This window comes from Camarhynchus parvulus, chromosome 3 (genome assembly GCF_901933205.1).
Source record: "Camarhynchus parvulus chromosome 3, STF_HiC, whole genome shotgun sequence".
Taxonomy (NCBI): domain Eukaryota; kingdom Metazoa; phylum Chordata; class Aves; order Passeriformes; family Thraupidae; genus Camarhynchus; species Camarhynchus parvulus.
In genome coordinates this window covers 93928686-93956285 of record NC_044573.1, presented here as the reverse complement: position 1 = coordinate 93956285, position 27600 = coordinate 93928686, and the positions used below count along the sequence as shown (strand labels likewise).

Below are 27600 nucleotides of genomic sequence, written 5' to 3'. Positions count from 1 at the left end.
TGTAATTATAGGGGGATTGCATCCGAAGGCTGTAGCAGCTGAAACTACCAGTAATGTTCTATGAGATTTTACCATTTTTATAAAGTGAAGTGATGGGGAGAAAAATTGCTCACAAGATGGATTTTTGTCACTTATCATAGAATCACGTAATCATAGAAAAATAGAATGATAGAAAAATGGAATTACAGAATGGTTTGGAGCTGGAAGGGATGTTAAGATCATTCTGTTCCACCCCCCCTGCCATGGGCAGAGAACCTTCCACTAGACCAGGTCGCTCAAAGCACCATCCAACCTGACCTTGAACCTCCAGGAATGGAGCATCCACAGGTTCTCTGGGTAACCTGTTCCAGTGCACTCTCACAGTAAAGAATTTTTTCTTAATGTCTGACCTAAATCTTACATCCTTCAGCTTGAGGACCTGCCCCTTGTCCTATCACTACATGCCCTTGTGAGAAGTCTCTCTCCAGCTTTCCTGCAGGCTCCTTTTAGGTAATGGAAGGCTGACCTAAGGTAGGCTTCCTGGAGCTTTCACTTCTGAGGGGATTGGAGCAAGGGAACCTTGATTCTCCCAGCGTGTCTTCACAGGTGAACTGGTCCAACACTTTAGATCAGTTTAGTGGCAGATGTCCCAACAGGACAATGTCTTTCTTGTGCTGAGGGCCCCAGGGTGGGATGCAGCACTCCAGGTGCATTCTCACAGGAGCAGAGAGGGGGAATCACCTTCCTCATCTTCTGGCCACTCTTCTTTTGATGCAGCCCAGGATGTAGTTGGCTTTCTGGGCCATGAGCATGCATTGCCAAGTCATGCTGAACTTTTTGTCCAGAAACACCCCCAAGTCTTAATCCCCAGGGCTGTTTTTGATCCATTGTCTGCCCAGCCTGTACATGTGCCTGGGATTGCATGAGTCTTGAATGAGTTTTTTATTAAATCTTGAAGCATGTGTTGATCTTCACCTTTCTCTAGTCCAAAAGATAAGACTTGCCAATGGTGTATGCCAAATGTGCACTTTACCCTCCTGGATACTGTTTTATTTACAGTTCTTAATAGAATTTATATGCAAGCTCCTACCATCTTTGATTTTCAGAGTAGAACTTCTACCCAGCAGTTAAGTGATATGCTACAAAATATGCCTCCAAAGCCTTATTGCATTGCAGATAGAGATTTTCTACTAGAAATTCTGAAGACTAGAATTATATTTTTATATAATGTATTGGATATATTATAGCACTCCTCTATTAAATCAGTATGGGAAGTATCTATGTTCTGTGGGAAAAAGTAATCATAGCTCCTGAAGCTCATGTGTATCAGATGCCATAATATATCAATGTTATATGCAGTAGTTAGAAACATAGAAGTATGTTGGTTGAAAAAAGCCTCTGTGAGTGTTCCAGTCCAACATCCTGCTCAAAGTAGAGCTCACTTCAAAGTCAGACCATGGCCTTTTTCATCCAAGTCCTGCAATCTTTGGGGGCAGAGGTTTCACAGTGTGGTGCATTGACCCTGTCAGGACACTGGGTACCCACCAAAGCCTCCCTGTCATTCCCCTTCCTCAGCTGGATGGAGGAGAGAAAGTCTAAGGAAAGTCCCATGGGTCAAGATAAGGGGAGAGAGGGATAGGTATCTGCATAATTACAGTATCTGTTCACGTGAGTTAGAACACCAGCTAATGAGTCCCAGCAATTCAGACAAAAGTCAAAGTCCTGCTCTTTGTTGGTTGCCTCAATGTGCAGCATGACTGATAAGTGTTTTAAGAAGGAATTTAGCAAAACAATGGTAGAATCAATTATTACTGGGTGCTGATGAGTCAGGTCATGATACTGTGGGTAAAGTGAACGTCATTTCTGATCCAGTTCATAGATGGTTTCACTAGCACAATGGTGTTGTGGGTGAAGCAGTACAAGGGGAAAAGGATAATCCTTACCACCAACAGTATATATGTCAGGGCAATACCAGTTCTGCCAGCTCATGTCTGCAAACACATGTGCTGTGACTGCTAAGGGTTGGACATGGGATATGCAAGAATTTCTGCAGTGATTCCATTTGTTTGGATCTTCCTCACAAAAAGATTTAGCTTTTTTTGCCTGTGTATTTCATCAGTATCATGAAACCTACAGGCTCATGCAAACTCAAAATTGTGCTCATATTTTCCTTATTGTAACTGCTTGGCTTGTGGCTTGTGTAATTGTTTTAAGTTCTTCAGTGGATTGTATGATACTAAGTTTGTTCCCAGAATGGAGCCTGTTCTCTGAGGACAGCAATGCCATAGCTCTGCCTCTGACTTCAGGTAGCTTGGACACTAAGTCTATTGCTCAGAAGGAGGTTGTTTCGGATGGACAGATAGGTGCAACATGTAACTTAGCTCTTTGGTAAGCTTATGCAGCAGGGGTTTGTGGTCAGTTATGGGAGAAATGTTTTTTCAGACCCGGGAAACAAGCCTCCCACTGGAAATCACTCTTTAAAAATGCTTAAATTATCTGGATTGCATAAAGGTAGAGGATCGTGATACATAAAGTAACATCTGTGGATATTGTATCATTTTCCCAAGAAAACCTTTTTGCTCTGAATTCTTGCAGTGCTGCTTAGAAACATATAGATTTAACAGATTTAACAGGATATTATTCTAATGTCTTAAATGAACTAAGTTCAGTGGTAGCTGTATTCCCCTCTACTACTGAAGAATGTGCAGAGACAGTCTTCTATTAATGTTGGTGAAGTACAAACAATATAGATACTGGGTCAGGGTACTTTAAAATATTAACAATTATTAATATTCTTTCTTTTTCAGTTTTCTCCTTGTGTTTGGTTGCTTGATTTTGTCCGTGTTTTCTACTATTCCTGAACACACAAAACTTGCCTCTGGTTGTCTCTTCATTTTGGTAAGTGAAAATTCTAAATACAAGACAGTTTTACAGATACTTTAGTATACATTCAAATCCTCTCCCTCACCACTGAGGAAGTAATATAATACAATAATTGAGCATTTAGGAAAAAAATCAGACGTTTCTTCAGAATGACAAAAAAATGATAAATTAGAGGATTCCACCATCTTTTTATTTAAAAACATGTCAGATGGCAAGACAGTGCTAATAAAGTATGGTAGTGCATCCTCTTCTTTGCTTGAGAACTGCTGTGGTTTGTAACAGATAGATTTTCTACCATGGTTTGGCAGTGACTGAGCATGAAAGACCTTTGATATTGCTGCTGTCATTTATAAAGTCAGTATGTAGTAAGAGGCACTTAAAATAGGAATTAATTTTGGTATCTTAGATACAGATTTGGGCTAGCTATTGGTAGATACTGACATTTTAGTAGCAGTTGCTGCAGTAGGATGTGGTAGTTTCATTATTTCTTCATAATACATGCTTTTGTATTATGTTTATCTCTCCCTTTTCCCTCCTGAGGTAAATGAAAAGGGCTTTAATCCCTAAAAGTGCTTAACATTTTTCATGCATTGTATAGAGGACACGTTATTCATCTGCTTCTTGATGGGCCATTTAGTTCTGCAAGTGGTGGCCTGAGGATAGGCAGTAGTGGATATTAAAACGTCACCATGTACCCAGAGTTACCATGGTTATTTCAGCTCTATGCATTCAGCAGGCTGTGCCTTGTTAGGTAGCACCTGAGGTGAAGTAACTGTTGACAAATGCCAACAGTTTTTTTAATTGCCATCACTGTGTATATCCAAAAGCTCTGGTCTTCAGAGCAGCTCCCTAATTAATTATGGCATGAGCAGGCTGATAATTATGTTGCGTGCTATGTCTTTACAGCACAATGGGCCACTGCATCAAAATACCTGAACTAAATGTCCAGAGCAGGCTTGGTGCAGGTTTGTGGTGTTTTGCTCCATTGGATGATTTCTCAGCATGGCTAATTAGGGAGAGCCATGCTAAACATTGCATTTTTCTTCCTAGCCATATCAGTGCTTTTTCTTTCTCTGGAGAAAAGATCAGGTGGCATTAAACCAGCTAAAAATGGTCAGATTTAAACCTACACTCATACCTAAACCCATTATTTACAAATCTGAGCAACACTTGGTAAATGGAAGTCTGTTTGAATGTTCTGCAGCTAGTTATATTATTGTAACTGGTACACTAATTGCTAAGATTTTTTGGTATAGAAAACAGGAAAATCTGATTAGTCTGAGAATACCCTATTTGTAATAGAAGAGGCTTTTGTGACAAGTAATCCATTTTCCTGTATACTTATGTAAATTGGTCACAGAAATACCATTTGTTCTGACATAAAATATGCATTTCCCATGAGCCACATATTTGTTGATTGTGTTGGTACACTTAGCAGTGCTGATTCCTCAGCTGGCTGGCTCCCTGTACTGTGCCACAGGTCTCACAGGAGCCACCATGTGCAGGAGCTCTGTGAATGCCTGGCCTGCTCCCAGTGCTGGGCAGAGGGGTGGTGAGCTCTGATTGCTGGTACACCAGTCCTTGCAGAGGTGTCCATCAGCTGAGCGGTGTCTGCTGGGGGAATCTTCTGTGCTTTTGCTGCTATGGCTTCAAAGATGAGCTTTGTCCAGCCTAACTGTTCTGTCTGTACATCCCATGGCATCCCCTGAACATGGAATAGGCCTTAAGGAGGAAGAGGGTGGATAGTTGATCCTTGAAGCATCAGTACTAGCCTCATCTAGCATTTCTATAATAAAGCCTACTGTGTTCAGCAAACCTTTGGCAGGAATAAATCTAGTGACAATGAATTTTGCATCTCCTGCTGTGGGTCTCTAATGGAGAAAAAAAAAAACACAGCAAAGTATGAAGTTCCAGAAGCGGGCTAAATCTGACTTTAGTGCAGTTTGCTGATGCATGGTTTGTCCCTTTCCTACATACTGACTCAGTAGCTGATATTAACAATGTTACCAAAACAAACTTCTCCAGCCACAAAGCAAGAGGACAATACATTTCTACATTAACTCAGGAGCAGGTGCTTTGGCTGTGCCAATACCTAGCTGCAGTCACTAGAGTTTCCACAACCTTTTCCTTGCAGTGATTCACACAGCTCTTCCAAATGTGTCATTTAGTAAGACAGCTGTGCTCCCTATCAGGTCTGGTTTAATACTGTTTGTGCATTGTGCTTGAAATAGAAGATACATGTTTATTTTTTAATGAAGTACCGTACAAATATAACAATCCATAGAGCTGCCCGCTGGGTTTCTGTGAACTGTTTGTTTTGCAGATTTATTCCAGATGGTCTCCCCTACGGCCATGTTAATTGGCTAAAAAGCTAATGTAATGTTCCTCCAACTTAATACCTGAGCTGCTGCATGCACTGGCCTTTGACATATTGCAGCTATTCACAATTGCACAGGGAGATTAAAGAGGGAAGTGTAGATGAGCTGAGCAAACCTTTTCCTCCTTCTCAGAAAGGCCAGAGGAGCTGAGAAGATTATTCTTCTCCAATCAGTTAATTCCATTTATCTGCCCCAGCCATGCCTTACAAGGGAGCAGAGAACATATCTCCTAATCACGGCATCCCAAATACTCTCTCAGAAACATGCAATTTGTGATAGCTCAAAGCAAATGATTGTTTAGGAAAGCAATAATAGCTGAGGTCTTCTGAGCTTCAGCAGAGGTTAATGGACTCGTCTGGGCTGCAGAAATGCCTGAGCTCTGCTACCAAAGCTGAGGCAAACCTGCCCTGCTGTGCTGTGTTGGCCCCAGCTTCAATTCTGGCATCCACACAAGTACTGCTGTGTGCCAAGGCTTCTTCTCCTTATCAGGAAACCTGTCAAGGGAAACACCTTTCATATTTGAATGTTATACTTAACATGAAAGTCATGCAGATAAGTTAAGTGCATGTTACATACAGTAAACGTTGGATTGTTGAATCAGTAATTAATTTGGCTAGATTTGTGTCCAGAAATAATAAGAGTAACCAGGAGGACATCATCAGATAAAACTTCACAATGAAAATTATGCTTTAGCCTCGTCTTTGCACACAACTTCTGGACCTTGAGCTGTAGCAGTGACATATCCCAGACAGGCAGTAGGATAAAAATCTACTTCAGCATCAAAGTAAACCACAAGCAGCTTAAGAATCCAACTAACACAGCAAGAAAATAATCTTTGGGGTGTTGCTGATCTACAAGTACATTTGCTAGCACTTTATCAAATAATAAACACAAGAGGAGTAAAACTGAGGCTGTGAAGGCAAAATTAAACTTTTGGGGAAGATAGCCAAGAAGGAGTATTATCTGGAACTGGAGGTCATTCACTCTCTTGACCAAACTCTCTATATTTTAAGTTCATTTTCAACTAAAGCTGAAAGTTATGTGAATTTCTGGTTCACTTCTGTTTGTTTGCTGTCAATGCAAAAAAACTAATAAAATAATTTGAGTTGACCCAGGAAGATTTGACTAATTGAGAAGTAAAAAAAAAGGTCTTGGATCAGTTTAATGCTTCATTTGATCTGGCATAAAATATTATTTCTGTATTTGATTATCTTAGAACTTTTGGCTTAAAACTCAGATTGAGGTTATAGGGAAAAAATCATTTTTATTTGAAGTGAGAAAGCGTCCTCTTTTTTTTTGCAATTTTAATTTTTATTCAAGATGGGTAGATCGAAAAATGCAAGTGAATTTCTGCAGGACTGGTTTTATCAAATCTGTTTTGTGGTTTTCTCTGAAAATGGCTGTTGTAGAAAGCTGTACCCAGATTTGCAGAATAAAGGCCTCTGAAAATGTACTCTAGGAACACATTCTTCAGTCAGAAATAGCTCCCAAAGATACAAAAGCAGACAGCTTGCACAGGACAAAGATGGTTTCTCCATGTACTATGGTCACATACGTGAACCCAAAATGAGAGTCTACCAAGTGCTTCTAGCAATTAATATCTTTGCAGGATTTTTTTCTCTTAATATTTTTGCATAAAAGAAAGAGGATACACATTGATTTAAAAACACATTATACAGCTGCCCCAGTTTGTCTCTGCTCTAGGAAGTCCATCCACAGGAATGTAATCATACAAATCCACTGCAGCATTGTAAAGCTGGCTAGAGTGGATTTTAGAAAGGGAGATGGATAGTGCTCAATTAAAAAGAAAAAAAAAAAAAAGCATTTTTCAGTTTAGTTATTGTGCCTCTTGCCATGCTTGGATAAAAGACCACCAGACCCGAAAAAGGACTTAATGATAGCTCTATAGGACCAGCTATCAAGGCATAAAAAGAAAAAATTATCTTGAAAGATTTCAATTACAGATACATTTCTAACAACAGTAAGGTATAGGCCATATTACTGGAATTTTCTTGAGTCTTCTTCTGAGAAAAACAGATTAATTTATCCCTGAGTTAAAAAATCAGTGAGTATGTCAAAACTCAAAATCAGTATTTCTCAAGAAATAGTGATTTCTAGTATTTAATTTCCAAATCAAAATTTAGCTTTGAAATTTCAAAATTTCTCATAGAAATCTCTGAAAAATTACATTAGATATACAACACTGGTGTTATCAAAGACAAAATAAGAGAAGGAACTATAATGTTGATAAGGTCAAAACCTTCATGTTTTCAGTTTTGTTTGGATACATGTACACTAATATTATAATACCATGAGTAAAAAAAAATTCAATCATGTAATAAGAAATTCCCTGTTAGCTTTGAAAATATTCTTACCACACAAAAATGAATATTTTCACATTTTTGCTGTTTAAATTGATGCTCTCCTATTATGTATACAGATTTGGCTAGCTCTGAGCTGACTGTTGTTACAAAAATTTGGACAGGAGTTCATCACAACTGCTTGTGAATCTTTGTGTAGAAACAGAGCAGACTTTCCACTGGAAATTTAAATGCTGGACCCACTTTGCTGAAATTAAAAGTTGTTATGAGGAAGTCTGACAGAAGGCAAAAAGTTAAATTAAAAGATGGAGTTATTAAAAACAGTGGCTGTCCTCAAAGCTTAATTCTTCTCTCAGAAGGCAGTGTTGGCACTTCCAACCAACCAGCAAAGCTCTCTAACAAACAAGTACACACTGTAGTCATGGAGAGAAAGATGAAAGTAAGCAGAAAAATTATTTCCTAACAACAGAACACAGCACTGCACATAAAACTCTCGAGATATCTATATATTGTCAGCAGGAGGTATCTATATATTGTCAACAATGCTCAGGATGATAAGTACACATCAACAGGTCAGAGAATAAAGATGTCCCAATCCTGGCATAAGCCTGTTATTGATATGGTTCTGGGATTGATTATATTGTTAGCAATGTTTTGTTCTTTCTTTTCTTTTATTCTTCTGTATTAAGCAGAGATTACCCTTGTAAAGAAAAGATTGAAAATCACACATTGAACAGAATCATTTGTCCATTGTAATTAAAACTGCAATATATTAGGTGCTACTGGGCAAACTTAAATGGGTTTGATGACTAAAGATGATTAAAAATGCATATGTGATCTACAATCAGGGAAAAAATAATCTTATAACTGAATCACTTGAAGAAGATAGGATAATTATGAACAGTTACCTTGAGTGCTACAGCATTCAGCAGCAAATGCAGTAGAAGGCAAGAGAGATTTTGTCATTGCCAGAGCAGAACTACCAATCAGCTGTTTTTAACAAGAAATCTGCATTTGATGTGCAATGTTAGGATCACTGGAGTTGCCACAAGTCAGTGGCTGGTGGATGAAATGCCATCCACAAAATTATATTCCATTCCTCTGAATGAACAGGGCATATATAGAGAAATTGGTGGTAATGTGCAGCGAAGAAAGATGAATGGAAATAGCAAACCACAAGTAGTGATAAATGTAACATGTTCATGAACTAGTACAATTTTAATATTAAAATGGCTAACACATAGTAGGAAAGCCAGTGTTGAATTTCTAAATAGGTACATTACAGTAATTTATGTTATTGCTATCAGTTCCTATATAAATGGGGAAAATAGGGAGGATGAGATGTCAGTGATGGGTGGCAGGCTTCAGATTAATAAGGATATAATTCTATGAGGAGGGGAAAGCATATCTGCTTTTAGGTTGATCAACACATTGTGCTAAAAAACCAAACCAGCTGTCTTGGACTTCCTTTAAGGACGAGTAAGCAACATTCCTTACACAAATGCTTTTCCCATTACATGTCTTTCTTGTTTTATCACTTTAAGTGATAACAAGGTAGCATGGGAAATCACCTCCAAGGAATAAGTGTAATATTTCTGCAGATGTAGATTTGTAATAGATTATGCTAGATCCTGCAATATTGAATTTTATTGGCTTCATGACAGAGTTTGAGATGGAGATCAAGAGCTACCTCCTTAAAACAGGCAAGAAACAGTTTGGATTGCAACTGCAAAAATGGATAGATATCAAACTCTCTATCAGAAATTTAGACCTGACCTTTGTCAGGGAAATATTGATTTGCCAAATGGAAATGCAGAATATGTCCCCAGAGGAAAGCCAAAGGACACGATTAAAAATAACATGTAAGGAAAAAATTCTACAAACCATTAAATGTCAAAAGGAAAAGAGTGCTGAAGAAGGCAGGACATCAGTGATATGAAAGCTGTTTGGAAATCTAGGGAAAATCCAGCATCTGAGTAACACAGAAGAGCTGCAAACCACTCCATCTCTTTGCAGAGACGTGACAAAGCATGTGGAGACACAGCTTGCTGCAGTCGAAATGTGAACTTTCCTCAAGTGACAGGAGAAATCTGTTCAGTTTATGATTCAGTTTAAAAACTGTGAATTTGAGCAAATGTCCAGCACACAGCTGGATAAACACACCGTGCAATGAGTGAGCAACTGGCTCATGGGTTGGGCACTGAGCTGTAGTGAATGGGGTGACATCAGACTGGTGACCTGTCACTGTCACTAGTTGAGTCTCACAGGGCTGCATCACCAGCCCTGTGCTCTTCAACATTTTCATAAATTACTTGGAGGCAGGACTGGAAAGGGATACTGAGCAAGTTTGCAGATGATGCAAGACAGGGAGGAGTTGTGGCTCCTTTAAATGCAGGGAGGCCCTGCAGAGACCTTGACAAATCAGAGGGCTGGGCAACAACCAATCGCAGGAAGTTCAATGACGGAAAGTGCTGGGTTCTGCGCCTGGGATGGGCAGCCCTGGATGTACAGACAGACTGGGGAATGGGATACTGGAAAGCAGTGCCAGGTAAAGGGACCTGGGGGCCCTGGTCAATGGCAAGTTGAACATGAGCCAGCAGTGCCCTGGCAGCCAGGAGAGCCAACCCTGTCCTGGGGCCATCAGGCACAGCATCACCAGCTGGGCAAGAGAGGGGATTGTCCTGCTGTGCTGATGCCTGGAGAGGCTACATGGAACAGAGGCTGGACAGAGTTAAAGGAATAAAGTAGGTGTTTATTAAAAGGCCTTCAAAGGATACACCTTGGGCAGCACAAGAGCCCAGCTGTGGCTCTGTCCAAGATGAACCCAAGAAGCACAACCGGTCACAAGTTTTCGCACTTTTATAAATTTTGGTCCACTTACATATTTTGGTCAATTTACATAATTGTCCAATTACAGCTTCAGGTTATGAAGTCCCACCCTTCCAGATTGCTCTCTTCAATTTGCAGTTGTTTACACTTTTTGGGCCCAAAGCTGCAACTGTGTTCTTGGTTCTCAGGCTGGAGAAGGATTGTTTTGTCTAACTAAACTGAAGAGAACTGGCTAACACTTCATGTGAGGTTCAAAGTCACACACTGAGGCAGTACAGATTCTGAAAAATACAAAAGCTAAAACTCAAGGCATCACTGCTCCGCACTGGAGCAGCCTCACCTCAAGTGCTGGGGGCAGTTTTGGGCACTGTAACATAACAAAGATATAATCCTGTTAGGGGGTGTCCATGGAGGGCAACAAAGATGGGGAAGGGCCTTGAGGGGAAGCTGTGTGAGGAGCAGCTGAGGGCACTGGGTCTGTTCAGCCTGGGGGAGACTGAGGGGAGACCTCACTGCAGTTACAGCTTCCTTGTGAGGGGAGGAGGAGGGGCAGGCACTGATCTCTGCTCTGTGGTGACAGTGACAGGACCTGAGGGAATGTCCAGAAGTTGTGTCAGGGGAGGTTTAGGTTGGATATCAGGAAAAGTTTCTTCTCCCAGAGGGTGGTTGGGCACTGAACAGGCTCCCAGGGCAGTGGTCCCAGCCCCAAGCCGACAGAGTTCGAGTGTTTGGACAATGCTCTCAGGCACAGAGAGTGTGACTCTTAGGGATGGTGCTGTGCAGGGCCAAGAGCTGGACTCAGTGGTCCTTGTGGGTCCCTTCTGACCCAGCTGGTTCTGTGATTTTGTGATTCTGTGCAATAAGTATTGAAATACAAGCAAAAACAAACAATCAAAAAAAAAAAATCTGTGAGAATCCAGAGTAGACATACCTATAATGAAAATATCCACCTAAAGTGAAGATGATGGTAAATATACAGACACACAGTGGAACTAAGTTCAGTCCTGAGGACCCTGAGTTGTGGGTGAATTACAAACATGAATTAGCAAATAAGTACTGGCCATTTTAGACTTTTAGGCTTTTGTGAAGTACCTAAGGAAAGGGTATATGTTATGAACAGGACAGTAATAACTTTGGTATCACATCTGAACCAGACAGGAATTGGCTAATTGTACCACATGAAGATATGATCACAGGAAATGTATGGCTCACAAAGATATATAGATATAGATATATATATATATATATATATACACACATGTTTTCTTTTTCCAAAAGACCAAAATTCCATAAGCCTGGAAAAATGTAATAGGAAAAACTGCAAAACAGTCAGCGAATGGCATGATGTGTGAAACACAAGGCTTGGTATGCTGGCTCCCAAAATTCAGTTTTTTGACTAAAAATGGGGGACCAAGTCAATTTTTCACAGAACTTAAGGAACTGAATAAAAATATTGTGACCAAATACATGTCCAGGTAGCAGAAATGTTTGATGAGGTGATATTTTTGAGAAAATAAATGTGCGAACAGGATTTTGGCTGATTGGGTTGACTGCCTACCAAGACCAGTTTGTAAAAAGTTGGAAACTGTCACAAAACACTTTCTTAAAGTTGTTTTCTGAAAATTTTGGTACCAGTAACATTCCAGTATATATCACCCGAGATGCACTTAGGTCTCCCAGTGGTTAAAACATGCACAGATGAACACCTAGGGAAGCTCTCCTAATGATCCTTGACAATTGGGAAATTGCAAGAAGTAATTTCTAAAAGAACAGTGCAGACATAATTTGCAGAATCTCCAGCATTTAACAACTCCAAACATGCTAAGGCCAAAGAATAAAAGAATGAACGTGCTGTCCTACTCTGCAGTACAGCATGTCAGATGTTATCAGTTAATTGACATGCATGTGATCAGCCATAACAATTAGCCTAAACCTCTTGCATCAATACAAAATCAATAGGGATGCCAGGGCATAGGATTCAGAGTTCTGATGCCTGTTCTACACTTGTTTGGGGCAGAGAAAAGATACGAAATTCTTCAGAAACATTTCAAAAGGAAAATTTTGGATCTGTGTTGCTACAGAGATATGTGCTTGAACGTCTGCCTCTAATGTGACATCAGAAATGTGACTACAGCAGAAAAAAATGCATGAAGAAATCACAGAGGAAGTGCAAAGCCCTGGGTACAGCTGTACAAAGCTTCTTTTTTTCAATATGAGGATAAATTTAAAACCAATATTAGACGATTTACCACTTATATCTTACTAAAGAGAAAGAAAATCTGAACAAGCACTGAGAAGGGTAAAAAATTTTTGGAAAGTAGAAAATTATTCTATAATGTGATTTTTATGCTATCACCTCCTTTAAGGAATTCTCTTATATGTGCAGTTGCACCTGACACATAAACAAATGGTATGGCACAAGGGAGAGAGCACAAATGGCTGGAAAACATATTTAAAGGTGGTGCAGCATCTGGGAAAGAGCAGGATAGATGTGGAGAAGTCAGTGCTTCCCACTACCTCTTTTCCAGTCTGAAAGAGGGTATTCAGTGATCATCAGTGTCCCTAGGAGAACCATGTCCACCAGAAGGAGCTTTGGGATCTTTTGCCCACAGGTACAAATTGCAGATTGCCCAGATGGTATTGGCAGTAACCATGGTGGATAGAGCAGCCCTGCAGCACTCGTTCCTCTGGCACCAGCAGGTCCTCAGCAGCTGGCCCATGGTGGTGATGTGAAGTGAGTCTGCTGCTCTGGGGAGGCAGAGGATGCTGAGGAAGGCTAGTACAGTTTCAGTGGTAGGAATCATACATTGTGTCTGACATGGTAAATACTTGTCTTTATAAGATATTATGAAAAACATGAATAAATGGCATCTATGTAATTCTGCTGCTGGGTTGTACTATCTGATTCAAAACTGGTCTTATCTGAAATAAAAATTCACAGCTTTTTTACTCTTGCAAAGGAATAAAGAAGATGCATGACTGATGGGTGCCATGTCAAATATAAACACTAAAAGCTAGAAGGGAGTGGGATAGCAGAAGTCATGCATATAACATGTGGATTAAGCATATATATTATATAAATGGATTTGTAGCTGTGTATTTGAGTAAAAGGCACAAAAGTGATTTCTCAATAATCCTCTTTTTAATGTAGAATCTACATGGAAATTCTGAATCATAATATGGAAAATCAAGTGCTCTAGAAGCATCACATCCATTATAAAACTGATAAATGGTAAAAAGGTGCATAAATTTCACTTCATGCTTATTGTGTATTGCCCGGGGAGCTGAAGTGAAGTCTCTGGTTGTGATTTATATGCCACTAATAGGTTCTATTCTGGGTTATGTTTTCAGATTTATGGCTGTCTCTCCCTCTGTTCAACTGCAGTTGGAAAGAATTAAAACATTTTTTTCTTGAGTGTATGTATGCACACCAAGATATGCTTTTTAGCTGTTTAGACCAAAGATCTCCTCTTTTTAGTGTTGAACCAGGAATAACACAAATGTGTTCAAATTTACTATGATTTAAAACATGCATGTATTCTTACCTGCTTGTTTTAATCTGGCAAATGGCCAGTATAACACAATTGCTTGTAGTCCTACACCAGCTTCTGCATCATAACTATTTAAAGCCCAGACCTTTGTCAGGTTTCATTGAGGCAGACCAGTGTTGTGCTTCCCTTCACACCCAATGGCATATCTTTAAAGTGTACAGCCCAGCTTTAGAGCTTAGTACCTGGAGTGAGTAGAGGGGGATTTTTTGGCTTTAGAGACATGTGTTGTTGATAAGCTGAGGTGTTCTGTTCTTGCTTTAATTGAAAGAAAAAACAATCTTTGACTATGAGTAATAAAGCATTGCTATTTGGATAGTATCAAGTATTCATGTGTCACCATGAAGATATTTCAGCAGCTGGTGACATACTTAAACCAGTCAGCCATAAATTAAAGTATGACAACATGTTTACTCTCCCTCCTTTCAAAATGATTTGGAAACTCTGGACTTGCCTGTTTATGAGATTTTAGGGAAGAGGGGATATATCCCAAGCAGTATCAGATGACATTGTTCCTCGTGCTCTGCTGTTGTGTTAGTGTAGTGAGGCTCACTGATTTACTGGGTCTGCAGGGCAGTTGCACTGCAGAGATGTCTTCCAAAGGGAAAACACTTGTGGCCCTACCAAAGCTTATTTCAGAGGATTCATTTGGTCTGTTCCTATCCATCTCTCCAACTTCTCACAATGTCAGTTGTGAACACAGTTCTCCTATGAGCTCAAGACAGGCAGCTCGTCACATCAGTCTGCAGCTCTGTTGGACTACTTCATTAGCCTTTAGAATAATTAAAATCACCATTTCCATACAAGAAATATAATTAAAATAAGAGGAGACATTGTCTTGTGGGTGGATTTCTTATATCCAAGCCTCAGCTCATTTACACATTGCAAAAGAGCCTGAAGCACCCTAGATCAGCAGAGGGTTCTTAACTTCGGTCATTTTCCTATTGCAAAAATGGCTCCAATTCCCCAATGTTACAGTCTACAGTGAAGACACTTGATTCATCATCAGCAAATTATTTTCAATTTTAATGAGCAGTTATGCTAAAGAGTGAGAAAGCTATTATATAAACTTTTTGTTTGCTGTTAAAATATTATGCTTAAGGGAGATCATTATCATTAAAAACTGCCTGAGAAGCATATTAATGTAAACAACTTCAACAAATCATGTATCCTAATTGGATAGGAGGGGAAAAAAGGGGATGGGGAGGGGGGCAGTGCTGGATTTTACAAAGTATGCTTGATTTTCTTAATCATCAACCCTGTTGATTAGAGTCCTCCAGGACGTTTTATTGACAGAAACCTTGCTCTGGATGACCTCGTATTTTCTTTTCCTGCCATTTGTGTGAGCCTCATTGTTCCAGTGGTGTAACAACCGAGGCACACACAGGTGTAAAAATCTTCAGGAGTACCCTGCTAGCCAAAAGCAACTGAACCTTGTCAGCCCAAGCGTGTCAGCCTTGCTTCTCTTGCATGTGCATGGTGCCCCAGGACAACTGGAGCTGCATGTGCAGAAACATTTCAGAATGAAAAGCTCATCAGTTTGGATGAACTGTGCTTTGAGAAGGAAGAGAAACTTTCCACTGTCTGAACCACCAATGCATCTGCCACAGTGGTTACTGGGAGGTGCTAACGCTGACCTTGGGCAGCCAAAAAAGTGACAGATTGTGGTAACTCTGGTGTAACTCTGGCCAAATGCAGCTGTGATTGGAAAAGGATAAAAAGACAGGGAAAAGGCAAGAAATGGCAAAGGCCAATGCACCTCTGCTCCACCTAGGAAAGGAAGGGTTAGATTTCCAGTAAATCTTAACTTGCTCATCAGTTCAAATGCAGCCTTGCTTAATTTTGAAGAGGGCCAGATTTATAAACAGTGCAAGATTTTCCCATTCTGATGTAAATGTTGTTTCTCATTCTCATAAGTAATTCAAAATTAATGATGTTCCATTATATTATATATAGGACAGAGATACTTGGAATGCATCATTTCTTCAGTCTACAAAGCACGAAGTCTAATGATTTATTCCATCACATGCCTTTCCAATTATGTTCTGATCGTCTGTTTCAATTGCTAAGGAACAAAACCCAAGTTATTTCAAAGCCTAGATTTATGCTTAAATTGGCAATTAGCCTTCCAAATGAAATATGAAAAAATAAAACCCTGATCTTATTTGGGATGCATCCTTCCAATTTTTGTCCATGGAAGACCAAAAACCTTGTCACTTTACAGCTGCCATAAGAAAAAAAATATGTAATTCCCCAGCCTGTATTAACCCTGACAGAGACTTGCCTTAACATTTTGACTGAGTGCTCCAACTTCTAAAACATTACTTTTTTACACAGTGATGTGCAATTCTTTGTCTCTCTCTGGTTTTGAACTGAACCAATCCAAAATAAAACAAAGCTGTTATGTGTACTACTACTATGAAGAGCTCTGTTTCAATACATTATGGTTTTTGGGAAAATCCTTTCCCTTTACTTTATATTTTATATTTATTCCTGTCAAAATCCCTTTACATTATATTTTATATTTATTCCTTTCAAAATCGTCTTTTTCTTTGAGAAAGTAGGAGTCATTAGGATATAAAGATCAGTTTGAAACATCACTATTTCAGTAAGTGCAAAAATAAGTGTGAAACCCCATATACATTTTATTCAATGTCTGTCCTTTTTTTAAAGCTTATAGTGTACTTAAAAATCTACAGAATCTTGTTATGGGTGGAAGAAAATCATATGTAGCATTTTTAAAAGCAGCAGTTCTTTTTGTATCCCAATGCACAGAGATGTATTTACTGTATTTGAGCTCAATATAGCTACAGTTGTTATATTGCTTAAGTAGCAGAAAAAATTGTTTAAGTAGTAGAAACCTTAGTTAATTTTGAGACAATATAACCATGCATAAATTTCTAATGGTTCTAGAAATGTTAACTTTTTTTCAAGGAATAAACAGAGAAATTTTGCAGTTTCCTCAAGAAAAATCTTATACTGCTACTCCACCCACTAAAAAAAAAAATTTAAGAAAATATATTTTTGCTCTTTTTTTGCTCTCATAAAATAGATGTATCTCCAAGAAGTTTCTTTTTTATTATATGTGTTTGTGGGTAAGAGAAAAATCTGATTTCTTTCTCTAACACACAAAGGCACCATGCAGTACACAGACTCTCAGAAACGTGCTTTCAGCACACAATAAATTTTCTCATCTTTCTCTCACTGAGCAAATGTAGCACCTAGTAATGGCTAACAATAGTACAGGTGATAAATACAAAACTGCATAGCACTGGAAGGAACCAGAAGAGGAAACTTTCCCAAAAAATTGCCTTTTTCCAATTCCTAACAGCAGTTTTACAATACTGTTAGAACTGACTTGAAGCTGTAGACTAGTCCTTCCAGGATAATTGAGTACTTTTTGTCCTTGCCAGTTCCCCATCAGAGGCCCTGCCAGGGCTGGAGTACAGGAGAGGACACACTCCTGTGTGTGTGGATCAGCTTCTGGAAGGTGCCTGGGACAATTCCACTGTACTCACAAAGCATATCGCCCATCTGTGCACACCGTATGTTTCCCAGGGAAACAACAAACTTTATTCAAATGAAATGTGATTAAGTTTTAACAAGAAAAGGATTTTATTGGAAGCAAAGAATTTTTCATGCTTCTCAGACCTCCTTTCCTTCAGTATCTCTTATCCTATCCCAAAGAAGAAACTTCTTTAGGAGAATCAGATGCAGGAATGGCCTGGATGCCTGCCATCAACCCTCATAAATTCAGAGGCACCATCTAACAATGTGTAAACCAGATTTGACAATTCATGATTTAACTACCACTATAAAAGTGGTAGTTAAATAACTAAAATGCGTATTCTTTCTTTTTTCCAGTTGGCTTCCTGTCCATTTTATTCTTGGCCTACACAGAATTTCCTACAAGGAAATGTACCATAGGGTAGCCAACTATTAGGAATTATTGTTACTATATGGGGAACTTTTTCAGTTTTGTACATAATCCTTTCTGAAGTTGTGTAATAACACTGTCCATGGAATTAAGTTGAAGTTTCTTGTAGTGGAATCAAAAGAAAATCTTAAACAATCACACACATTTTTCCATGTTATTTTCTAATTAAAAATGTGGCATTTTCTTCAGCCACGTTTTAGCAGAAGGATCTTGTTCTACTTTTGTGACTTAGGCATTCAATACGGGATTTACAGAACCAAAAATGAAGACACTGAAGAAGGCTTTAAAAGTGCCTTTCAATGTAAAATAGCCGCACAAGCTGACATGTTTTAGGAAGGAATGCTATGTTTTCAAATTGTTCTATGACAGCAAAAGCAATTAAGTCTACAATGCTTCAGTGGACTGCCACTAATCATAATCTAGTAAAAAACCATTACATGGCACAACATTAATAATGCCATTTGTTCAGGTAAGTTAGTAGTGCCTGAGCTGACATGTTGGCTTACAGAGTTGTAGGGTCTCACAGTCTAAAAACATGCCAAATATTTATTGGGGAAAAGTCAATATTGGATCAACCCTACCCTTACAAATATTCCTTTATTTAATTCATTTGCAGTGCTTCCTCACTGGTACCACACTAATCCTCATCCTGCAGGAATAACAAATTAATTGGCTGACAAGGAACAACTTACTTCTGACACAGAAATACACTGGGCTGCCAAATAAAACACAACTTCCATCCTTTTCTTCTTGATGGGCTGTTTAAGAAACTCCATCAAGTACTTGTCTCCTTTTGTGAACACACAGATTTTTATTTTGTCATTTCAAAACACACGACTTTTTGATGGTATTCCAGAAGAGTATCTAAGTTTGTAATTCCATACAGTGTGTATGTACTGTCACTGCATATTATTGACATGCAGATCTCCTTAGGGCATGGAGCTGAATTGTGCTCCAAGCTCTATTACCTCACTCTTACCTCACTGTTGTGATGAAAATTTTTTAGAATAAAAATTGCATAAATACATGTTGATGCTTTTAAAATAGACAGTCTTAAAGAAGACTCCAATGAGAAAGAAAAGCAGGCCAAACAAGCAAGGCAAAATTTCTAAGTGCTTTCATTCACAGGTTGTCCAGGGAAGGTTATGCCTAGGGTGGGCATTAATTTATTGCCTAACAAACAATTACATACCTGTTGTATGTAATTACACCTGCATGTACCTTAACCTACTGCTAGGAACAGATTGATTTCCCAAACTCATAATCTCAGTTACTTCACCTGTATATTGCAGCAATGAGAATATATCTCCCAAAACTTTTAGCCTTTAAACTAAGAACTAATTTTATGGATGTGGATATGGAGTAGCTGTGTAAATTACCTCTGCTCTGATGCTCAACATCCAAAGTCTTTGAGTATTCTGCTATGATATTTTTGTCTATTATTCAGTGTTTGAAAATATTTAGTAGCTAATCTTAGTTGATAGTTAATGTTATTCAGGTTAGGCTTAGATCTTTCACTGTGAAGCTCTGGGGACTGTGTGCTGCTTGTAGATGTGTAACCATCCTGGGGAGCAGGATGCCAAGTTTGGCTTGGGATATTCAGATGCTCAAGGTGGACTGTCAGGCACAAACAGCAGTGGTAAGTTTCCTGATGGTTAAGTGTTGGTTATCTGTAACAGGCATTTTTCTTATTTGCCTTTCTAGGAATTTGTCATGATTGTTGTCTTTGGTTTGGAATTTATTATTCGTATCTGGTCTGCTGGGTGCTGCTGTCGGTACCGAGGATGGCAAGGAAGACTGCGCTTTGCGAGGAAACCGTTCTGTGTGATAGGTGAGTGTCCCTGCTCCAGCTTATTTTGAGATAAACATCTTCCCTCTCCTGTTTTGTTTCTAAATGAAAACTGTTGGAATCAGACTCTGTTTACAGCAACCACCTGAAAGTCCAGAATAGTTCTGTGTCAACTCTCATCTGCCCAGGGTTTCTTTAGATATAAATCATGACATCCCTAAAAAACAGCCAGTCCATGTTTCTTGTGTTCTCCAGAAGACATTTTCCTATGAATCTCATACGTCTGGCCTATATATTGGATAAATAAGGGGTTGAGAGATGATCTCATTGAAAATCAGATGAGATGTATGCTTTGAATGGACACACTATATCTTGTACGTTCATGCATAGATACCACACACATATGTGTGCATATCATGTTTTTCTTATTTTACCTCTGTGATCAGACACTGCAAGAAGTTTGAAAACCTCCCTAGAGACATCTTATGACAACATAGAGATGTTTTCTTCTGTCTTGCTGTTCTCTGCATGGCAATCCACATATCAGCTCTGCAGTGGCACTAGCATAGGATACAGTATCTTCTTCATTATTTCTTCTACATCTATTTCAAGACACTATTCCTTCCACATCTATTTCAAGACACTATTCCTTCCCTTCTTTGCTCTAGAATTTGTCTGTGACAATGGTGAATAGACTCACAACCAGTCAAAACCCTATTTTGAATAGGGATCTGTAGGAAAACAGGCAGAAATCAAAGATCAAACTCGTCTGATAATTTCTTATTTTTCTAATGGTTTAGAGAAAATGCCTTTTATAGATCATCTGTGAAACTTCAGAGTATCAATATCCCAACTTCTCTCTCAATTTCCTTCCTCTCTCCAGCCTTTAATTTCATCTGCCTATATCTCAATACAAGTCATGGATCAACTGGGGCAGGAAATATGTCCTTCCATACATCTCTACAGCAGCTAGTACATGGAGTCTTATGCCTACAGCCATGAAACGCATGGGTTTCAGTGCAAGCAGTAGATGGATGCCATCCTGGTAGATGAATGCCATCCTGGTCTAAACAGGAGTTACACAGTGTTCCTTGACATGGCAGACCAGTGCACTGGTTAGGCCTAACGTGTCGAGCAAGTTTTTTTTCTTCCACCTCATTCCCTGGTAAATCCACACTTTGTCCCCCTAAGCCACTCCTTCAATGGAGAAAGTTGCATGAGCAGCTAGGAAGACACCCCAGATTGTCACCCCCTCAGAAAGAAACATCCCATCTATGCTGTTTTATGAAACTGTGGGAGAGGGCCAAGTATCAGGATTGGGATTTGGGATTTTTGGGCAGCAGGGGAGGTGGGTAGATACCTTGCCAGGTCACACACTTGCCCCAAGATTTCCATGCCTAGCAGAAAGTGGAAATCACAAAACATGGCTACCTTCCTTAACCAGACTTACCATTATTTCAAGATTTTATGGTGCATTAGAAATTTAGCAGTAGTCAGATTTTGTCAGGGCACAATCATAAGAAAGCACCACTGTTAATTTAGTAAAATTAACTTACTACAGCAATTTAGAGCTTACTAAAAACACCTTTGAAGATTCTGAAGTTACAAGAACCATTTGACTTCTCAGAGTGTTTGTTTTGCTACTCTTCCAAATGCCATTGTATAGAAACACCAGAAGTTTGTTTGATTCTGCTTTTGTGTCTCCTCCCTTTCCTGTCTCCACTTAACTGGCAAGTTTTATATCAGTGATTAGCTTCACTCTGAGGTGTTAATTCTCAGCAAAACTGAATGCAGGAGTTCTTCCTTGTACAAAATTCTGCATATTTAAAAGACGTAGATGTGGTGCTTAGGGACATAGTTCAGGGGTGGACTTGCCAGTGCTGGGTTTACAGTTTGACTCAATGATCTTAAACATCCTTCCCAACCTAAATAATTCTATGATTCACGGGGGACTTTATAGATTTCCATGCCTTCCTTAAAACTACTCGTACCTATCCTCCTACTGTTGGTGAAATAGTTCAAGCAGGTCTTCTGGCACAGATCACCCTGGGGGTGTGGGTTTGCTTCACTTGATTATGGTATTTCCTCCTTTCTCTGAAATTCACCTTCTCTTCTTGTTTCATCTATTTTTATGTAAGCATTCCCTGGCCTTAAAAGCATCATTCTTGGAACTCTATTACTTGGAACTCTATCACTTGATAGCAGAATTAATTAGTAGACAACAGTCTATTGCTTGTGGATGTCTTCCTATACTGGTGCACTGGGTGGAAAGGCAGCTTTGTTCTGCAGCTTCTGGAAACTAAACCAATAGCTTGAATTTCTTGCCACTGACTGTTCTGCATGTCTCTTCTTCTATTCATTGACTTCAGTCCATTTCTGGACTTTAGCATTCCAGAAGGAAGTTTCTGATGTTCTGATATTCAGCATCTTTCCAGATTTAATCTTTTGAGGAAAAACCAAGTCATCTTGCATGTCTTGCTGCATAAAGTAGTTATTTGCCTGACGCCTTGGCTTTGCAGTCATGGCAAAGTGTGAGGCAGCAGCAAAGGTCAGGAGGCTGTGTTAGCCAGAGCACAATCAATAGATTATTATCTCCCTTTACTCACCACTCACTAGACCATATCCAAGATACTGCACCCCATTTTCCCCTCCAACACCCTACCTGAAAGACCTTAAAAAACTGGAGTGAGTTCAGTGAAGCCATGAGGATGATCAGTGCTGGAGCAGTTGCCCCGTGAGGAGAGGCTGAGGGATTTGTACATGTTCATCTGGAGAAAAGATGGCTTCAGGGGGAACTCAATGAAATCAGTGCTAAGGCCTCCCTAAGAGAGATTCCATGGCCAGTTTGGGCCTATTACTTTTAATTATTTACTTAGTCATCCATTCAATTATTCTTTCCGTTTATTGTTACAGTGGAACAATAATATTTTAGAAGACTTAGTCTGTTTACTATTAATTAAACTTGCTATAGATCTCCGGTAGATCTTTTCCCTGATTATTTTTTGGTGATTAAACACAAATCACATAGGGCAGTGGCCTAAGGGCTTAGAAATAACAAATTTGAGGATTGCCCCAAAGATAACATTTAGACAGCCTTTATTTTTTCCATTAAAAACCTAATAACCAGAGAAGTTTTATTCAGGGCCAAAGCTCTGTGTTTATGTTAGTGTGCCTACAATGTCACTACTCTGACAAATTAGTTCATCAAGCGTCACTGTGTGCTACCAGGTTAGTAATTACATCTAACAAATTATTTGACAGTTTTGTACCCTTATTTATTTCTGTAAAAATGGAAATAACAGTGTAGTATTAAAACATGCTTTGCATTTTGTTCCATGTTACCTGACCTCCCTCATTTTCTCTCATTGTATATGAGCTTGTGTACCTAACATAAAGGCCACAGCAACGCATCCTTACAGGCACATAAGGTACTTAAATATGTATATTCCCCTGCAAATATTAAATGTCACAGGTATATCACTCTGAAGCTTGGCTGTCAGCCCTGCAGAACAGCGTTGCTGCGCTCTACTGCTCAGAAGAGCAGCAATCCAAGCAATTCAATCTGGGGGTCAGGGGTGCTTGCAAACCAAGAAAAACTTGATGTCTGTGCCTGAGCTCACTGAAGATCCTGAAAACAAAAGAGGACAAGTCTAACTGGGAAGATATAGGGCATCCACTCCCTGTAAAGCCATTTGGGGACAGTGAAATAAATGAAGAGTCCATTGTCCTTCCTCGGGCAATGGGCTTCCAGATGGTGGTATGTTACCTAACAAAATGAAACTTCTGGCCACTCTCCTATGTGTATCAGAGGATTTACCATAATCCTCTGATACACGTGTCACAGACTGAGATCTCAGTCTGTGAGGGCAGCTTCCACTTGGGGCACTGTAAAAATATTTAGGAATAATAAACAACAAACTCTTGGTCAGAAGAGTAAGATCCTGCTGGCCTCACCTGCATGTCTGAAGTCCACTGAGCTCTCAGAGGAACTTCTTTCACTCCACTGACTCTGTAAGAGACTTTGGGACTCCTATGTGAGAAAGCCCAACAAGAGCAAATGAATTTTTAACATAGAAATAGAATATCCTGAGTGGGCCCACAGGGATCATCAAAGTCCAACTCTTGGTCCTGCACAGCACCACCCCCAAGAGTCACACTCTGTGCCTGAGAGCATTGTCCAAACACTTCTTGAACTCTGTCAGGCTTGGGGCTGGGACCACTGCCCTGAGGAGCCTGTTCCAGTGCCCAACCATCCTCTGGGTGAAGAAACTTTTCCTGATATCCAACCTAGACCTCCCTGACACAGCTTCAGGCCATTCCCTCGGGTCCTGTCACTGTCGCCACAGAGATCAGTGCCTGCCCCTCCTGTTCCCCTCACAAGGAAGCTGTAACTGCAGTGAGGTCTCCCCTCAGTCTCCCCCAGGCTGAACAGACCCAGTGCCCTCAGCCACTCCTCACACAGCTTCCCCTCAAGGCCCCTCCCCACCTTTGTTGCCCTCCTTGGACACTCTCTGATAGTTTAATGTCTTTCTTACATTGTGGTGCCCAGAACTGCCCCCAGCACTCGAGGTGAGGCTGCCCCAGTGCAGAGCAGAGCAGGACAATCCCCTCCCTTGCCCAGCTGGTGATGCTGTGCCTGATGCCCCCAGGACAGGGTTGGCTCTCCTGGCTGCCAGGGCACATTGCTAACTATAATGCTTAAACTTTATTCAATTTAAAGTTGGGGGTGGAAACTCCTATGACAGATTTTTTTTCTCTTTAAATTTGAGCCTGTTTCTAGTAGTATTACATTTATCCAGGCCAGCCACACTTCCTGGTGGTCCAGGCAAGTGAAAGATTTCATGTATTTCAGTTAGTCCATTAGCAGTTTCACCACAGCTGCTTCTATTTTACCTCTAGTCAAGCTACAGCATGATGGAAATGTCAAAAGTTCAAATTTTGTTGAGGCTGCAGAATGAGCAAATTCCCAACAGGAAGCTTAAGTCCATTATCTGTAATCAGGCCCTTGAACTTCATGGCTGGCAAACCTTATTTCAGAGCATTAAGTGATAGCAGTGACTGTTGCTTATTACTGGATCTATTTTTCATTAATTAGAGTGGTAATGAACCATCATGGGGCAGTTTTGTCAAACCTTTATAAACGAATCCATAGCTAGTGTGTTATAAGATCTTCTGGACATTTAATTTGAATTATTTCAATATATTTGTGTAATAACACATTGTGTGTCTGTCACCTTGGTATTTAGACACATCATATAGTTTAAATACAGACAGATGGTAACTCTGCTGCTCATGATAAACAATATAAACAGCCCCTTTCCAGTGTAATTTGAACTCTAAATAACCCAGAGATTGTCTGTAACTAAGTATATCCTTGACCAAGAAGACATATCTCACATGACATCTCATTATAAATGCCAGAAAAAAAGGTTACATCAAATTTCATGTCTGGGGACTTTCTGCCAGCCAAACTTGAACTCATCTCAGACACACCCTGCCCACTCCACTCCAGAAAATACTCTGATAATAACAGCAGTAGTAGTAGGAGTAATAGTAGTAGTAGTATTTAGATTTCAAATAAAAATTTCCTCAGATAATTTCAGCAGCCATAATTCAGTGCTATAAACAGAGATGTTCTTTAGGCTAGAAGGGTCCCAAATTATGTAGGTTTTTAAAATTAATATTTAGTGTCATATCTTCGTGTTTGACAGTTCTGGCAATGCAGTTTTTAGAAACATGCAGAAAAAGTAATGTCTGTTTAATATCATCTATGGGCCTTATCCTTTCACACTTACTTTTGCTGACTACTACCCTTGCTGCTGAGTAAGGTAACATTTGCTGGGATTAAAGACATCAGGCTCTGATCTCCTCTTTCCAGAAGTTGCATGTCTGCTATTCAAAGGAAACCTAGTTTGGTGCAATGCAGTTCACATTGAAGTTTCCTTCTGGTATGAGCTAGAGAATTCAGCAGCCTGGGTTTGTTCATGCTGTGGTTTTTTGATCTTACACTAGTGTCACTATTGGGTTTGTGACATAGAGTAGATGAGCCCCTACCATGAACTGGGCAACCTGGGGTGAGAAGACTGAAGAGACAGGGTCGTGATAGAAAGGCTGTTAAAATACAAGGACTTTATTAAAAATGATTTCTTTTTAATAATAAAATTCCTGCATTAGAAGGCTATAAAAGATATTTTCTTAAGCATTAAGTCATTATCCATTTTGAACAAGACTAATACAACTCAGTACCTGCACTGAAATGTTATGCAATTGCTAATTCAGTTCCCTTTTGTTAGGAAAGTGTTCTGAAGTGAAATATCACAGTCAAATTATTTAAAAATAATGAGACTCCTGCCCATACTCACCCAGATTGTGTATATGATTTAAGCAGTCTTTCAATTTATTATTTCTCTCTCATATTTGAATCTCATAAAATACATTGTAGTATAATCATAAGGATAATGATTATTATAAGGATAATGATAATGATAAGGGTAATGATGAGGATAAGGATGATGATGATGGTAATAATATTATGATATTAAATGCTATTTATTATAAAATATTATGTCATATAAAAGTGTATCATAGCAATTCCAGTGCTGTTTATGAGCTGTGACATGGAAATTTATGGTAAGGAGGGAAGCAACTGACAGACTAAGCAGCAGTCAACCTTTTCTGGTTTGTCTTTGTATGTTCAGTTTTGCTCACATTTTTTAGGTACTGGCTTTAAACTTGTTGCTACTAGAGATACCCAGAATATGAAGTTGCTTAGACAAATATCTTTATGTTCATAATCTGCCTTTATTTGATTTGATGTTCATTTTCTGCCTTGCTGTGCTGAATTCCCATCATATCCATGGACAAGATAGTTTCTCAGATACCATAAGTATGTGTAAGTTTGCCATTTCATAATTAAGTAGTTATGAGTATAAACACTGGTGTTTTTAAAATTGTATCACTCTTAGCATCTAAAAAAATTATATTTTTAATGGCATGAATAACATGTCAGAACATAACTGATACGCAATAAAATTCTCAGCTTTCTTGGCTTCTTTCCAGATGTGCTGAAGATCAGCTGCTTCAGTGTGTGCCATTCTTTGTAATTCCCATTTCAGATCATGATGAGCTCTTGCCTGTAGCTTCTCTCTGAGAAGAATTGATTCTTTGTACAAGTTCTGCTTTTGCAACAGTGAATTATGCTTTCCAGGCAGAAATCTTGATACTTTAGGAATATTTTTATATCGGTCCAAAACAATCCTATTAGGCTAGGATTCAAAATTTGTTCATTGTATGTTCACTATATGTTCACTATTTGGGCTTTTGCAGCTGCCCATTACTTAAATTTATTACATGAATGCCCTTGGCACTCATGTAGCCTCTCACTGGACTTGATACCCCTGGCTTGCAGCACTGCTTTACTTCAAAAGATACTTTCAGTGTGTCTCCTTTATTACTAACATGCCCATAATTACTCAGGGGTGCTTTGTCAGCATGTTACCATAAATTTGAATGCTGTCAATCTGACTGTTTGAGCCATGATTAACTCTCTCACAAGTGTTAGTCAATCAAATCCTGCTTTCTCTCATGGTGTCCCAGCCTCACCCCTGTCAGCCCAAATGAAAACAGTAGAAGAGGTCTAAGTGGAGTAATTGCATTGGCATTTACTGCAGGAATCTTTCCAGAGTTATTTGAAAGCAACTGTGGGAAATACATTGAGAAATGATAAAGAGGAAAAGGAAAAGGAAAAGGAAAAGGAAAAGGAAAAGGAAAAGGAAAAGGAAAAGGAAAAGAAAAAGAAAAAGGAAAAGGAAAGAATATTTCAGTTGGAAGAGAGCTACAGTGATCGTCTAGTCCAATTATCTGACCATTGCAAGGCTGACCAAAAGTCTTAAGCATGTTATTAAGGACGTTGTCCAAAAGCTTCTAAAATAATGAC

The 27600-nt window shown here is 39.3% G+C and overlaps 1 protein-coding gene across 2 annotated transcripts in view; it reads left to right on the top strand.

Annotated features, from left to right (window-relative positions):
• The window catches only part of KCNQ5 (potassium voltage-gated channel subfamily Q member 5), a 277234-nt gene that overhangs the window by 188785 nt on the left and 60849 nt on the right, over window positions 1-27600 (top strand). For both annotated transcript variants that reach the window (XM_030946119.1, XM_030946118.1), the window contains exons 2-3: window positions 2787-2877; window positions 19580-19706. In XM_030946119.1, the coding sequence (XP_030801979.1) occupies window positions 2787-2877; window positions 19580-19706 (218 nt within the window). The remainder of the gene's footprint in view (window positions 1-2786; window positions 2878-19579; window positions 19707-27600) is intronic.